The sequence below is a fragment of the Trichechus manatus genome, unplaced genomic scaffold (assembly GCF_000243295.1).
Source record: "Trichechus manatus latirostris isolate Lorelei unplaced genomic scaffold, TriManLat1.0 scaffold00050, whole genome shotgun sequence".
Classification (NCBI taxonomy): Eukaryota; Metazoa; Chordata; class Mammalia; order Sirenia; family Trichechidae; genus Trichechus; species Trichechus manatus.
Window position 1 is genome coordinate 15,366,888 of NW_004443986.1, and position 14,943 is coordinate 15,381,830.

Here is a 14,943-nt window from a genome sequence, read left to right on the forward strand (position 1 = left end):
CAAGTTAATAGTGTGCATTACACAGGGACTCCCTGGATATATCTACACATTGCTACATGTACAAGACAAAAGGTGAAATCTGTTTTAAAACATTAGACCATAAGGAGTGAGGGTAACTGGAGGTAACTAGCATGGTATTGGTGTTGGTGAGGAGAAAAAGTCTTTTTTTTCTCATCTTAAAGTGAGGATAATAATGCCTACCTCATAGGGTCATTATGAGGATTAGAGGGATGGTTTATAAAGCATCTCCTATAGTGCCTGGTTAAAAATAGGTACCCAAATTTTAGTTTTTTTGACTTTTATTACCATGATTCCATTTTTTGAAAGTATCCCCTCTGGAGCAACATAGACTATATGTAACCCCACAAATATTTGAAGGCAGTTAGCATGACCTTCTACGTCTTCTCTTCAGGCTAAATATGCCCTGATTCTTCTACCATTCTTCCTGTGTTGTGTTTTGGCTACCTTATTACTTTTATTCCCTCCTATTTGTCAATTTCCCCCTTAAAATGTGGTGGCCAAATGCGGTCAGTCCAACGTGCTCTACAGTGGAATAATTACTTCCCTTGATATGGACATTGCACTTCTCCTAAAACAGCCTAGATTTATGTTAGTATTTTTAGAGGCCAGATCACACAGCTGGCTCCACTAAACCTGGTTCTGCTATCCAGAACATCAGCTGTGCCTCCCAACTTTGTGTCAGCTGCAGATTTGACAAGCATGACTTTTCCCTCTTCATCCAAGCTGTTGATAAAAATGTTGAACAGGAAATGGCCAAAGACTGAGCCTTGAAGAACACCCCAGATCCTTTTCTTCAAATTAATATCCAATGTTTGAGGACACAGTTTCACCAGCTCCTAAATCTACCCACCTGTACTAGCAAAAATAACACAGAAGTATAGAGTCGCTCTCTGTGTTTTTGAAATTGGATATTTAATTTATCCAGAGGTAAAATGCTATTCTTTTACCAATAAAGATAGGTTTTGAACCCATAATTGAGAAAATGTGAACTTAAAAATAATTTCATATTTCAGTTACAGTGTAATGCTTAAAAAAAAAATTCGTATTCCCTTAATGTGAAATGATAACACTCTGCCTGGTTGTTTATTTTTCCAAAATGTTTTGAAATTACTCTCTGGGTCTAGGGGAGGGAGGTTGGGCAATTTACAGATTGTATGTGTGGAGAAAGAGGAGATTATTGAAGAGTGAGAATATAGATTTCGAGGCCTTTTCCATCTCTGGTGGAGATGACAGAATCAAAGAGTTGATTTAAAAGTGTTAGTACTTTCCTTTCCTTTGGAAGAACATCTAGATATATTCCTAGACAGTAGTTTTTCTTCTTTTTACTGATTGTAAGAGAAGGAGATTCTTAAACTTTTTGAGGCTACTTTTTAAAATCTTATTTAACATGGTTAACTCTAGAAATCACACCAAGTTCTTTGTGCTGTAGTGTCAGCCAGTTTTATTGTTTGTTAGTTTTCATCGTGGAAATAAAGAATGATTGCTGCCATCATTTGAGCCAAAGAGTTCAAAACTTGAAGGTCACCTCTTGGCATCTTCCTCCAAGGGTTCGTTTAATATATTTTCAAAGGTTTTACTTTCCAATACGTATACCATCTTTATGACTTTCTTCTTAATCCTGATCCTCTCCATTTCTCCAACCCACAATTTCATTAAGTACCTTAACATCTGCAAGGTAAGGAGCACAGTCCACACAAGACCACCCTCGCTTCTGAGATGAACTTAGAGTTCAGAGCATTCCCAAGATTACCCTCAGTTTGTTAATTCTCTAGAAGGGCTCACAGAACTACTGAAAGCTGCTATACTCGTGGTTTATTACAGCAAAAGGATACAGATTAAAGCCAGCCAAGGGAAGAGATGCATGGGGCAGAGTCCAAGAAAGTTCCAGATACAGAGCTGCCGGTTGTCCACTGCCAGTGGAGTCATGGGCAGTTATTTTTCCAATATTATGTGTGACGACGCACATGAGTATTGCCAACCAGGGAAGCTCACCCATGCCTTGGTGTCCATAGTTTTTATTGGAGCTCCATGGTTGATGGCCTGCATGGCCAGCTTTATTCTCCAGCCTCTCTGGAGGTAGAGCTGATACCTTTAGTCTTCAGCCCTTTAGGAGGTTAGTAGGTCAAGTTGATACCATGTAACTCAGAGCCCCCACCATAAATCACATAGTTAGACTTTCTGGCATGGATGAAGGCCCCCAGGTAAGCAAAGATACTCTTCCTAAAGATCACCTTCCAGAAGAGGTGGGCAAAGGCCTGACCTTTCTTTGAGTAAGATTAATTCTTTACAATACAACATCTACAACTATTATTGTGTGCATACTCTCAGATTCCAAGGTCAATAGACAGGAAGTTATACCATTCTCAAAAATTGTCCAGGGACTAAAGATAAGATTTTATCATGCTAAATATTCTAGGAATGTTATATTATAGTTCACTCATTCACCCAATTAATATTTATTGAGCACCTAGTATGTGCCAAGCACAAACCTTGGCAGCAGAGAAACAATGAGGAGTAAAATTAGATTTTTAGTTCCTTCCCTCATTGTACTTATGATCTCGCAGTGGTTAAGTGATACAGTTGCTAATCAAAAGGTCGGCAGTTCAAATCCACTAGATGCTCCTTGGAAACCCGATGGGGCAGTTCTACTCTGTCCTCTAGGGTCGCTATGGGTCAGGATTGACTGACGGCAACAGATTTGGGTTTTTTTTTTTTTTTTTTGGTTCCCTCCTTGTGCTTATAGTCTAGTGGGAGAAACAGATATAGTCAAATAATCACAAACAAGTGTAAACTTGTAAAAAGTACTTCAATGTGGGGGAGGTAATGGTTCCCATCATTGGGGAGGTCAGAGAAGGCCTTCCCACGTGATACTTAATTTGATATTTGAAGACAGAGCCAAGAGAGCATTGAGGCAGAGTAAACAGGTTATTCCAAGGCCCCATGTTGAAAAGGAGCATGGTCAGGATGAGGATAGGAAGATTCCAGTGAGACTGAATGAATCACAGAGACCAAGGGTGGAGGTGGTGTGAGGTTAGATGAGGAAGTAAGAAGGTCCCACACAGGCCTTGTAGGTCACACAAAGAGTAATGTCAGTATCTTCTGAACAATGGGAAGCCATCTGAGAGGCAGTAGCATCACTAGGGTTGCTGTCACCCAGTGCGGTAACTCATAGTGTCATGCCCTCATGGACCTCCTCCCATACCAGACCATACAGAATCCTTAGTGTTATGGATTGAATTATGTCCCCCAAGAATATGTATCAACTTGGTTAGGCCATGATTCCCAGTGTTGTGTGATTGTCCACCATTTTGTGGTCTGAGGTGGTGATCCTATGTAATGAAAATCCTAACATCTATGATGTTAATGAGGCAGGATTAGAGGCAGTTATGTTAATGAGGTAGGACTCAATCCACAGGATTAGGTTGTATCTTGAGTCAATCACTTTTGAGATATAAAAGAGAGAACTGAGCAGAGAGGAGAGGGACCTCCTACCACCAAGAAAGAAGAGCGAGGAGTGAGCTCATCCTTTGGACCAGAGGTCCCTGCATTAAGAAGCTCCTAGACCAGGGGAAGATTGACGAGAAGGACCTTCCTCCAGAGTCGACAGAGAGAAAAAGCATTCTCCGGCAGCTGGTACCCTGAATTCAGACTTCTAGCCTCCTAGTCTGTGAGAGAATAAATCCCTTCGTTAAAGCCATCCACTTGTGGTATTTCTGCTATAGCGGCGCTAGATAACTAAGACATTTAGTAATGTTTATTATCAATTTTAATCATAGAACAGTATGTGATAAGTATAGTTATAGTTAAGTAAATTGCTTAAATGTAATATTTCTTAGATTATATGAATACTAACAACAAAACAGCTTTGTAAAATCTTTCTACCTTGAGTTACAACATTATTAGTTATGTTATTAGTAACTGAGTGAAAGCCTTTTTTGATTTTTCTCCTTCTTTATCTTTAACTATTACTTCATTCTCAAAAAAGTTATTGATATAGGTTCACGAATACTAATTACCACAAAATTGTAGCTAAAACACCAGAAAATTTGACAGAATCAGTGAATATAAAAACACCAGCAGCAACGAAAGCCACAGTGCGCGCTTGCAGCGCATGCAGCCAAAACTATGTAACTTGAAGAGTCACTGTAATGGGCTGAAAATGACAACTCTGACCGGAGGACGTTAGAAGATTCACAAAGTAAATTAGCACAGAAGTTTAACCTTATAGGTGTATTGATACATGTAAGCTGGCCTTATGAAAAATGTTTTTGTTGTTATAATTAACAAAACCAAAACCAAACCCATTGCTGTCAAGTCAATTCTGACTCATAGCGACTCTATAGGACAGAGTAGAACTGACCCATAAGGTTTTCAAGGCTGTAAATCTTTACAGAAGCAGAGTGCCACATCTTTCTCCTGTGGAGCAGACAGTGGATTTGAAATGCCAACCTTTCAATTAGCAACGGAACTCTTAACCACTGTGCCAACCAGGGCTCCTTTACAGCTAACTACTGGAATATTTTTATAAAAAATAATAAATTTCTGCTGAAGCACTGCATAAAATTTTATAGACAGTCATTTTGGTGTCACCCCCTCTGACAGTGCCACCTGGTGCAGTCTGCACCGCCCCCTCCCCTCCGCCCGCCCCCCGTGACACCACTGCCTAGAGGCTCTGGGGATGGTGTAGAGGGAGGTGTTTGTAATGTGATCAGTTTTGCATTTTTAAAATATGATTGTGACTATGGTGTGGGAAAGAGGCAGAAGGGAATCCAGAGTGAGTGACGAGAGACTAGTTAGGAGATCACTGTCTAGCCCAGGAAAGAGATGATGGTGGTTTGGCATAGGGTGGTGGAAGGAAAGATAGAAAGAAGTAGAAAGACATGAGGAATGTTTAGGTTAAATTGGTAGTATTTGGGGACTGCTTATGGGGATCATAGAAAAGACGTGTCAAAAGGGACTCCAGGAGGGTTCATCCATTTTATTTTTTTTGTTTGTGAATTTAAAAGATTGTGATTTAAAAAAATATTGAATTGTGTAACTGTATTGATAACCTCTGGGTAGCAAAGCACAATGCGAAAAATTCTAAAATGATAGTCAGAAATTCTTCTGAGCTTTGGATTTATTTTTGAAAAAGTAGGTGGCTATGAACAAGACAAGGAGCCCTCGTGGTACAGTGGCTAAGTGCTCGGCTGCTAACCAAAGATTGCCAGTTCAAATCCACCAGCCGCTCAGGAAGAGAAAGATGTGGCAGTCTGCTTCTGTGAAGAAAACAGCCTTGGAAACCCTATGGGACAGTTCTAGTCTGGATATAGGATCACTATGAGTGGGAATCAACTCGACAGCATACAACAACAATATGAGCAAGCTGGAAAACTTTGAGTATCTTTGAGGATCTCACAGTGGAAGAAATAGTACCTGCTAATTGTTTATCTCATTAAGATGCAGAGAAATAAGTTTGTAAGGTTCATTTTCAGAAGAAATAACACAACTATCTTTATTTTCATTATGATTTTTAGTTACATTCTTTAGATCACTAGACCTATAAAAAGAGCTAAAATATATCCCTGCACTACCATTCCAATGCAAATCACCATTTCCTTTCATCTTATTTTATCCAGCCACAGTGTTTTCTCATGTTGGAAAAACCCTCCAGTATGTAAGAGGACCCTTTGGACGTGTGTGTATGTATAAGCCTGTTCATGCATTTGGGATCCCATGACACAATTGGCTCACAGTCTGAGCCAGGTGCCATTTCCATCTGGACTAATGACAAACTGTGTGGTCAGAATTTGAAAATCAGAAATCTGGGAAAGGTGCAATATGATGGACACAACCACCCCGAATACCACATATGTTATCACCATCATTTAGCACATAGTGCAGGAAATCCTGTTCTTTGCAGAAGAACTTCAAAGAGCCACTTCTAGCTCTCCTGGGTAACATTTATTTTTTAACTTTGCTAACCCCAAAGCGCCAACAGATATATATTTTTCCCCTAGTAAATTGCTACTGACATTCCATTTCTTTCCTCCCATCCCTAAGCCATTGTCCAGCTGACCCCTGGGATTTCTCTAATGTTCTAGACTGAGGAGCTGTACCTAGCTGTTTATAGAGGCCCATTTACTGCCTTTACCTGTTACTTGGCTCTGCCATGCACTTTCTCTTCGTTCGTTATTGTTGTGTGCTATTGAGTCAATTCTGACTCATAGTGACCGTATAGGACAGAGTAGAACTGCCCATAGGGTTTCCAAGGCTGTAATCTTTACGGGAGCAGATTGCCAGGTCTTTTCTCCTATGGAGCCACTGATGGTTTAAACTGTGGACCTTTTGGTTAGCAGCTAGCTGAGCGCTTAACCATTGCACCACCAGGCCCCTTTATTTACTGGTCCAGAATTTCTTTCTCGCATTTCAGCCCTCAAGGTGTGAATCAGCTGTCCTCTGCCTCAGAGTAAATTTTCTCTTGTCTTGGTGACTTTCTTGTCTATGATCAGCTATCTCTTAAGCCAGCTTTATCTTGTCTATTTCACCTTACTGTTAAATTGTAAACAAAAAAGCCTCTTCTCAAGTCCTCAGAAAAGTACATGGTATTAGGTCCCTTAAGTGACTCAGGTAATTCATTTGTTCATGCACGGATTGATTCCTGCAGTATATGTGTACAGAATGTTTATCATGCACCAAGCCCACTACCTGTCAGTTTGTCATACTGTGGTGGTTTGCATGTTGCTATCCTACTGGAAGCTACGTCACTGGTATTTCAAATACCAGCAGGGTCACCCATGGTGGACAGGTTTCAGACTTACCTTCCAGACTAAGATAGATTAGGAAGAAAGGCCTGGTGGTCTACTTTTAAAAATTAGCCAATGAAAACCTATAGATCACAAAAGAATATTGCCCCATATAGTGCTGAAAGATAAACCTTCTACATTGGAAGACACTCAAAATACACAGTGGCCACAGCAATGGATCTGAGCATACTAACGATCACGAAGATGGTGTAGGAACGGGCAATGCTTTATTCTGTTGTACGTAGGGCTGCCATGGGTTGTAGCTGACTCAGTAACAACTAACAACAACAACAACTGTGTGCCAAGCACCATGCTGGGACAGAGTTGCAAACACAAGAATTATACATTCTAGAAGAAAAGACAGTGATAAGCAATCCTTATTCCATACTCCATGATTCCATAAAATTGTTAAGAGATCGATTTCTGGAAATATGGCACAAAGTTGCAATTCTTGCTCTTTGTCATTGGACCCCAAGCACCCCATCCTTTATTCCAGTTGTCCAGCCTCGTCCCACAAGTTGTCGATCTTGTGTCATGTCTACTCAGATTGTGGTTTGGAAAAGTAGCAGTTTTCTGGAAACAATATATATGTTGACCACTCTGATAGGAGTGAGAAAGATAAAATAACCCAGTGTGCTTGTTGTTCACTAAATCACAGTATTATGCACTTACCACAAAAATCATTTTCAAATGCAATATTTATCACACCAAGTCAGAGAAGGTATGTTCTAAAGGTCCTTGATGTAAATCTCATATCAGGATGGTGGCAGAGTGATTAGTAAACGTCAAGGTATTTTCCTATTTGCTTTACTCTAAGGGTGAGTAGTTATTTTTCGTCTCTTTGTAGCCATTTGTAATAACAAGATGAACGGGCTCAAGTCTTGCCAGGAGCCGTAACTCTTTATTTTGTCGACATAACCAGATTCCCTATCTTGGCCTTTGAGAGTTTGAGAGTAGAATAAAATGTTTACTTCTTCTGACCTTTCTCCTCTGTCTTCTCTGGGCAGAATGTCTCGATGCATAATACAGTTGGTGGAGCCATGACCGGGCCTGGAGCTCACCAGCTTGGCGGCTCCCGGATGCCCAACCATGACACCAGCGTTGTGATTCAGCAGGCCATGCCGTCTCCCCAGTCCAGCTCCGTCATCACACAGGCCCCTTCCACCAACCGCCAGATCGGGTAAGGAGACCTCCTCTGCTCTCTCTGGGTCCTGCCTGGAGCTCAGAGAATGCTGCAGACTTTCTTCTCATTTCTAGTGCTCAGATAAGAAGAGGCAGAAGTTGGTTTTCCTGGCTGTTGTGATATTGCCTGGAGATTCAGAATGATGCCTTTTGTTGTGGGGGAGGAAGGGAGAGCCTCAGTGGGGTGGAAGCTGTTTTGACCCTGGACTTTGAGGGAAGAGTTGAGTCCTTCTGTTTCGTTGTTTCTCAGACAAAGTTTGTGAACTTTAAGATGAAAGCAGGGAAACCCACGGGTGTGATGGAGGCCAGAGCCTCCAGTGCTCAGGGCAAATGCTTCATGATGGTGGGAGGAGGTTTTACCAGCCTCGTGTGTTCCGCAACAGAGCCTGCCCCTCCTTTCTGAGAAGCCGCCAAGTTCATATCTGGATCTTCTGGGTATTTCCACATCCTCCTTCCCTCTGATCATTCTTTCTTCTCTTTCTCAGTAACACTTCCTTACTGGCTCTCTCCTTCCTCTCTATGGGTCTATACTCATGCCTGGAGTAGACAAAACCGAGAAAGCATGCACTCTCCCTCGTATGTGTGTCAAAAGACAATACTGAGGCATTGCAAGAAATTGGTAGAATAGTCCTGTCACCGAATCCCAGACACCTTGTATCATGTGATGGGAAGAGCTCTCCCTTGTTTCTTGGTATCATGTGATAGTTCTAGCCACTTGCTACTCAGAATATGATCTCAAGACCAGCAGCACTGGCATACCCAGGAGCTTCTTAGAAATGCAGAATCTCTGGCCCCACCCCAGACCTACTGACTTAGAATCTGCCTTTTAACAAGATCCCAGGGGTCTCTAGGTGACTGTTATACACATTAGAGTTTGAGGGAAAATGATCTGGAATGTCATAGGTAAAATGTAAATTCTAGGTGTCATATGGCTGGCTTGGAAGACTTTAACTCCCCACAGGGAAGTAGTAGGGTGGTCAACTAATGTTTTGCAACTGGAAGCTTCACTGCCGTAGCCCCAGGGAGTGTGCAGAAATGTGTGGGGGTTGGGCTGTGGCACTGACTAGAGGATGCCTAAGGCAATCAGTGAGGCAGGGCCTGATGCGCTCAATGTGCTTGATACATTCGCCAGTCCCTTGCTTGCAAGAACTGCCCTGGCCACAACACCAAAGTGCCCTCAACCTTGAGAACACTGGAGTTTTGGGTTCTAATCTCAGTTCTCCTGTAGATTAACTTCCTGACTTTATGCAATACATTCAGTGCCTCAGCTTCCTTATCTCCAGAATGAGGATGCTGTCTGTCTTTCCAACCTCACAAGAGTAGAGTGAAGATGAAATAAAAGATTTAAGAGCGCTCAGGTTCTTTGGAGGAAAAGGTAATAACCAAAGCCAAAGAGTTATGATAAATTTATATTGTTGGACTCCGAAAACTAGTCGTGTTAAATCTCCAGAAGTCTTGATTTAGAATCGTAAGGGGAGCTTGCTGTGTTTGGTACATGCATCAGAATTCAGTTTGCTGAATACTGGGTATGGTGATTAAAAAAACATAAGAAGCCGCCCCACAATTTGTCGGTGTGTCTTTCTTCTCTTGGTTTTAATGTTTTGTGAGAATTCCAGACCAGCAGTGGGCGCTGACTGATTTCTCTGTAGTTGAGGTACATTCTCGAGGGGGATTCCTTGTCCCTTACGTTTCTCAACCTATTAGGATAGGCTGTGACATGTGAAGACCCACTTTAACAATGGAGAGTTGCGAGTAATGACTGTTTTGTGAGTTTGCCATGGGTATATTTGGTTTGCCGTTCAAGAAACAGAAAATTAATCTGGCCTTTTAAATGCCTGGCTTTGTTTGAAGAAGCCAAGTCTAAATTGGCAAGTGTGTCTTTTCTTCTCAAATGAACCTACATCTACAGCAAGAACCTATAATATACTAAGAGGGTGGGGTGGACTTACTGAACCACCAAAAAACCCTTTGCCATTGAGTTGATTCCAACTCATAGCGACCCTGTAGGACAGAGTAGAACTGCTCCATAGGGTTTCCAAGGCTGTAATCTTTATGCAAGCAGATTGCCACCTCTTTCTCCCACAGAGAGTCTGGTGGGTTTGAACCGGAGACCTTTACATTAGCATCCAAACACTTAACCACTGCACCACCAGGGCTGCTTGGGCTCATTAAAGACAGCATCTAAATCTCAAGTGATTCCTTCACTTAGTGGCTTGGCTTTGGGCAGACAATTCACAGTTAGGCCAGCTAATTATAATTATTTTATTTTTCTTTCAAGGGGGGAAAAAAAACATAAAATGTGCTAGAGTTTACCAGCAGTTTTACAACATTCCTTCCCTCCTGGAGTTCTCTTGCCTTCCCCACCACCCCCACCAACTACCCTCTTGGAGGCTCTTAGTATTCAGCCATTGTTAGTACAAGGCTGGCTTTTGTGAAACAATCTTTTAAGGGTTAACACTAAATGCTAAGATGGGTGGTTGACTGTGTCCTGAATTCACCCAGCTGGTCTTGTACATTTGGGTGCCATGTGTAGGCTGTGTTGCTGTGCTTGGATGGGTGGGGGTGTTTCTCTCGCACAGATGACCTTCCAACCCACCCCATCTTCCAATTTATTCCTGATCCTGGGGTGCTGTATGTCTCTCCTGGTGTGTCCTAGGAGATAATTGCCACTTTTAGGACTCTGTCTTCTTGCCAGGCTTGAGGGAGGCTGTTTCTTTTCTTCAGATTCTTCCCTGTTGTGCTTACCATTTTGATTCAAACCCACACATCCTGTCATTTCCATTTTTCTTCATGTGACCTATCCAAAACCTTGTCCGGATTATCATGGGGGCTCAGCAAGAAACAGGCCAACCCATCTCACCAGTGGATTCAGTACAAAACTCTAGGTGGTACAATTTGGGGATGGTTTTGCTCTTTTATTTCCCTCAGCAAAGAGGAAATGAGTACTTATTTTAAAACATGAGTTCCCTCCAGAGACTGTGTCTTTAAATGAGCATTTGAAATAGCAGATAGCTTTCTTTTTAGAGGCTGCACAGAACCATATTGTAATAATATTCTGATTTTTATCACAACCTCAAATATTTAAGTGTCAAAATCTGGCCAAGCCACCTGCAAATGTTTGCCATGGCTACTGGCCAACGAAAACAGCAAACAGCAATGAAAGTCTTCATTCAGACGCGGTGCTTGAGCTGCATCCAGCCAGTGAGGCTGGGACCCACCTGTGCCCACGCACAGTGCTTTTTCGCTGCAGCCCGTGGGTGTGTTCATGACTGGAATTTGTGAGAGAGGGGGCCGTCTGTCTGCTGCTCCCCCCTTTCCTTCTCTTCTACCAGTGCTTCAGCTTCTGCTGCCAACCCCACTCTTGCTCTCTTTTCTGTCCTTCTCCTTCCATGCTGCATTTAAGTTTGCAGTCTTGAATGTATTGGGAGCAGTATTAACATAAAGGATGGGAAAACGGGAGAGGCCTCAGGTTATCAGGGAAGGATTTGGGGACAAAGTGTCTACATCTTTGTGTGCATTTGATTTTTATACGTACTGAGCCAGCAATGAGCCGAAGCAGACCCAAATGGGTAGGGATGCAAAAATCCAAAATAATGTTAAAAAGTAGGTAGACAAGCAGGACGGGAAACTTCATTCTCCATCATACCAACCCATATTGTGCCCGATGGCCAGTTCTGTAAAAGTAGTGCTATTATCCCAGTAGAAACTGGAGGGAAGCATAAATATCCCAAATTGCACTTGTGTGGTTAGGCAGGCTAGAAAAACACACAGCTCTAGAGAGTGTGGGAGGCATCCTCAAACTAGTGACTACTTGTGCTTAGTCAAACTGGCAGACGCTCTGTCGGGAAGAGCGTCTTCGGCTGATTGATGGGAGCATTTTAGGAGATAAGTTTCCCAGATGGAAAAAAGAGTGAGCCGTGGCTGTGGGGGAGACAAGTGAGACAGAAAACAAGCATGTGTTAAATATAGATGAAATCGATTCAGCCTCAAACCAAAATATGTGGCAGATTCCAAACACTATCTCTACTCCAGTCATTTTTATTAGATATCCTGTAACAGGCTCATTAATTCAGAATCAAGTCAGCAAAGCCTGGGAGGAATGGTGGATGAACAGGTAGCACACATATATTATCTCTCTCTCTTCTCACATTAGACTTTTTTTGTAGGAACCAATGATCAGTGGAATAGATGGCTACAATCTTAATAGAACCCAGATTTCCTAAAGAAGCCTGCTTCTCCTTATGGGTAAATGATAAATAGTTCATGCTTGAGGCATTGGTGGTACAGTGGTAGAATTTTTGCTTTCCATACTGGAGACCCGAGTTCGATTCCCAGCCAATGCACCTCATGCACAGCCACCACCCGTCTGCCAGTGGAGGCTTGCATGTTGCTGTGATGCTGAACAGGTTTCAGTGGAGCTTCCAGACGAAAATGGACTAGGAAGAAATGCATGGTGATCTACTACTGAAAGTCAGACAGTGAAAACTCTGTGAATCACAATGGTCCAGTTTACAACCGATCATAGGGATGGCACAAGACCAGGCAGTGTTTGGTTCTGTTGTGCCTGGAGTTGCCAGGAGTTGGGGACCAATTTGACAGCAGCTAACAACCACAATGCATACTCAGTATTTCTTCGGGAGAGCACGGAAGATAATATGGAGTTCTACAGAAACAGACATCAGTACAGTGTTCTGACAGGTATACAGAGGCACTGCTGAAATACTCTAAAGTTTCTTCTGCTTCTTAGTTCTCTGTATGGAATTGGGCAAATATGTAAACCTGTTAGATTATTGGTAAAAATTATCTGACAGTAATTGTTTACAATAGAAATGTTATATGTCTGACATCAGAGTACACAAATGCTCGTATCAAGGCTGATGTTTGGTAGAAGTTAGCTGGCCCTTTGTGGAATATTCTGGTTAAGGTAATGGATTGGCCAGCTGCATCAGAAAACTTGGAAATATGTTCAACAGCAGGCATATATGAAACCATTTATATATGAAACCCCTCCCTGATTTTACACTAATTTTAGTCTTGGCACATGGATGTCCATGTGATGTGTAGCTGTTAAGTATTTGCTCATAAAACCTGTTTGTGTGGGGCTGTAGCTAAGCAGTGTAGATCTAATAGTCAGAAATTTATGTAAAATACTATAGGGGTAAACCTTGTTTTATGTAAAAATAAAAAGGTGCCAATACACATTGTAAATTGTACTTCATCTCACCTTTTCTGTGCTTTTTTCTCCCTTTTCTCTTTATAACCCCAACACTGTGTGTCACAAAGAAGATCAGGTATAGCTCAACAGACATGGCCAAGGAAAACATGAAAAAAGAAAAGCTGGTCGCGTCTCAGAATTTGTTGTGTCAAAAGCAATGCTACCTTTTCTCTCAGGGAGAGTCATGTGGGTCTGTTGCATAAGTTGGTTGTTGCTGTTCAATGTGTCAATCCAGATAGCAATGTTAACTGATTTGAGGTATTTTGCATCATTGTTAGGAGTCTCTGGGTTGTGCAAACAGTTAAGCGCTTGGCTACTAACTGAAAGGTTAGTGGTTCAAATCCACCCAGAGGTGCCTTGGAAGAAAGACCTGGCCATCTACTTCTGAAAAACCTTTTCAGCCATTGAGAAGGTTAATGGGGGACAGTTTTACTCTGACACACGTGACGTTGCTATGAGTCAGAATTGATGCCGTGGCAATTGTTTATTTATTTATTTTTATCTTGTGTCATTGTTGCTCTGGGGGAAGAAAAAGAGGTTGATGGTAAATGATGCCATCACAGAAAAGCACAATTTGAAAGAAGATTTAAATAACAAGGGGCTTACAGTTTAGGAACATACTTCCTCTGTGAATGCATATGTGTATTAGTCCATTATTAGGAGTTTTCTTAAGTTCCCCAAACCGAACTGAGCGTGGCTGAGACTGTCACTGTCAGCCACCCACTGATGCTGGAGAGCCAGGCCACCTTCTTCCTGCTGCAGGGAGCAGGCGCAGGCCCTTGGTTGTCCTGGACCTCTTGTCACTGGGCCAGAGCCCTTGACCAGGACAACTCAAAGCCCCATTTGAGTAATTCAGACCAGAAGCCATTATTTCCTGCTTTGTGTTTTGCTGAGTATCACGGCTATGAACATAGCTTTATTATTAGAAAGTTGCTGGATCTTTCACAGCCCCGAGAACATTTACGAGGGCCCTTCAGGGGGATGATTTCTGGGAGGGTTGACGGACTTAACCATATGGCTCCCGTTAAATCCCATGCAGAGCCTTGAGAAATTACCTCTGGCAGGGGGGCCCACAGCCTTCCACTGACAGGGTTTTATGTGTGGAACGAAACATTAAGTACTGATACTTGAGGAAATATAATGTTTCTTAACATCCAAAAGTTGTAACACCACATGGTATTGTGGCCAGATGAAGGGGGCAGGGCCAGAACACCAGAGCGCATGATGGGGCCTTCCAGGAGGCAGAAAAACACTCTTGTTCTCGTCTCTGAATCTGGGTCTTGCCTCTGATTCCTCTGTGTCTTGGAGTCTCAGCTCCTCACCTGGAACACAACAGGCCGGCCAATTTCGGAGAAACGTGGAGGCCCTGCTTGACTGGCTCAAGCCCTTTATTAGAAAAGCCCTTGATAAACAGACTCATGCTGAAGAAAAGGAAGGATGATAACATTTTTCAAACATCTACTATGTGCCAGGCACTGAACTAGCACTTCGAGTGTTATTTCCTATAATTCCCCAACAGCCAAGGAAAAAACCCACTGCCATCGAGTTAGTTCTGACTCATAGCAACCCTATAGGACAGAGTAAAACTGTCCCATAGAGTTTCCAAGGAGCAGCCGGTGGATTTGAACTACCAACCTTTTGGTTGGCAGCCAAATGCTTAACCACTGTGCCACTAAGGCCCCACAGCCAAGAGAGGTAAGAATTATTTATTGTTTTTTGCAGTTAGCTGCCCTCAAGTTG

At 42.3% G+C, this 14,943-nt stretch overlaps 1 protein-coding gene across 2 annotated transcripts in view; it reads left to right on the plus strand.

Annotated features, from left to right (window-relative positions):
* CREB5 (cAMP responsive element binding protein 5) overlaps nucleotides 1–14,943 on the plus strand; it is a 467,421-nt gene that overhangs the window by 183,400 nt on the left and 269,078 nt on the right. For both annotated transcript variants that reach the window (XM_004377489.2, XM_004377490.2), the window contains exon 5: nucleotides 7,814–7,986. In XM_004377489.2, the coding sequence (XP_004377546.1) occupies nucleotides 7,814–7,986 (173 nt within the window). The remainder of the gene's footprint in view (nucleotides 1–7,813; nucleotides 7,987–14,943) is intronic.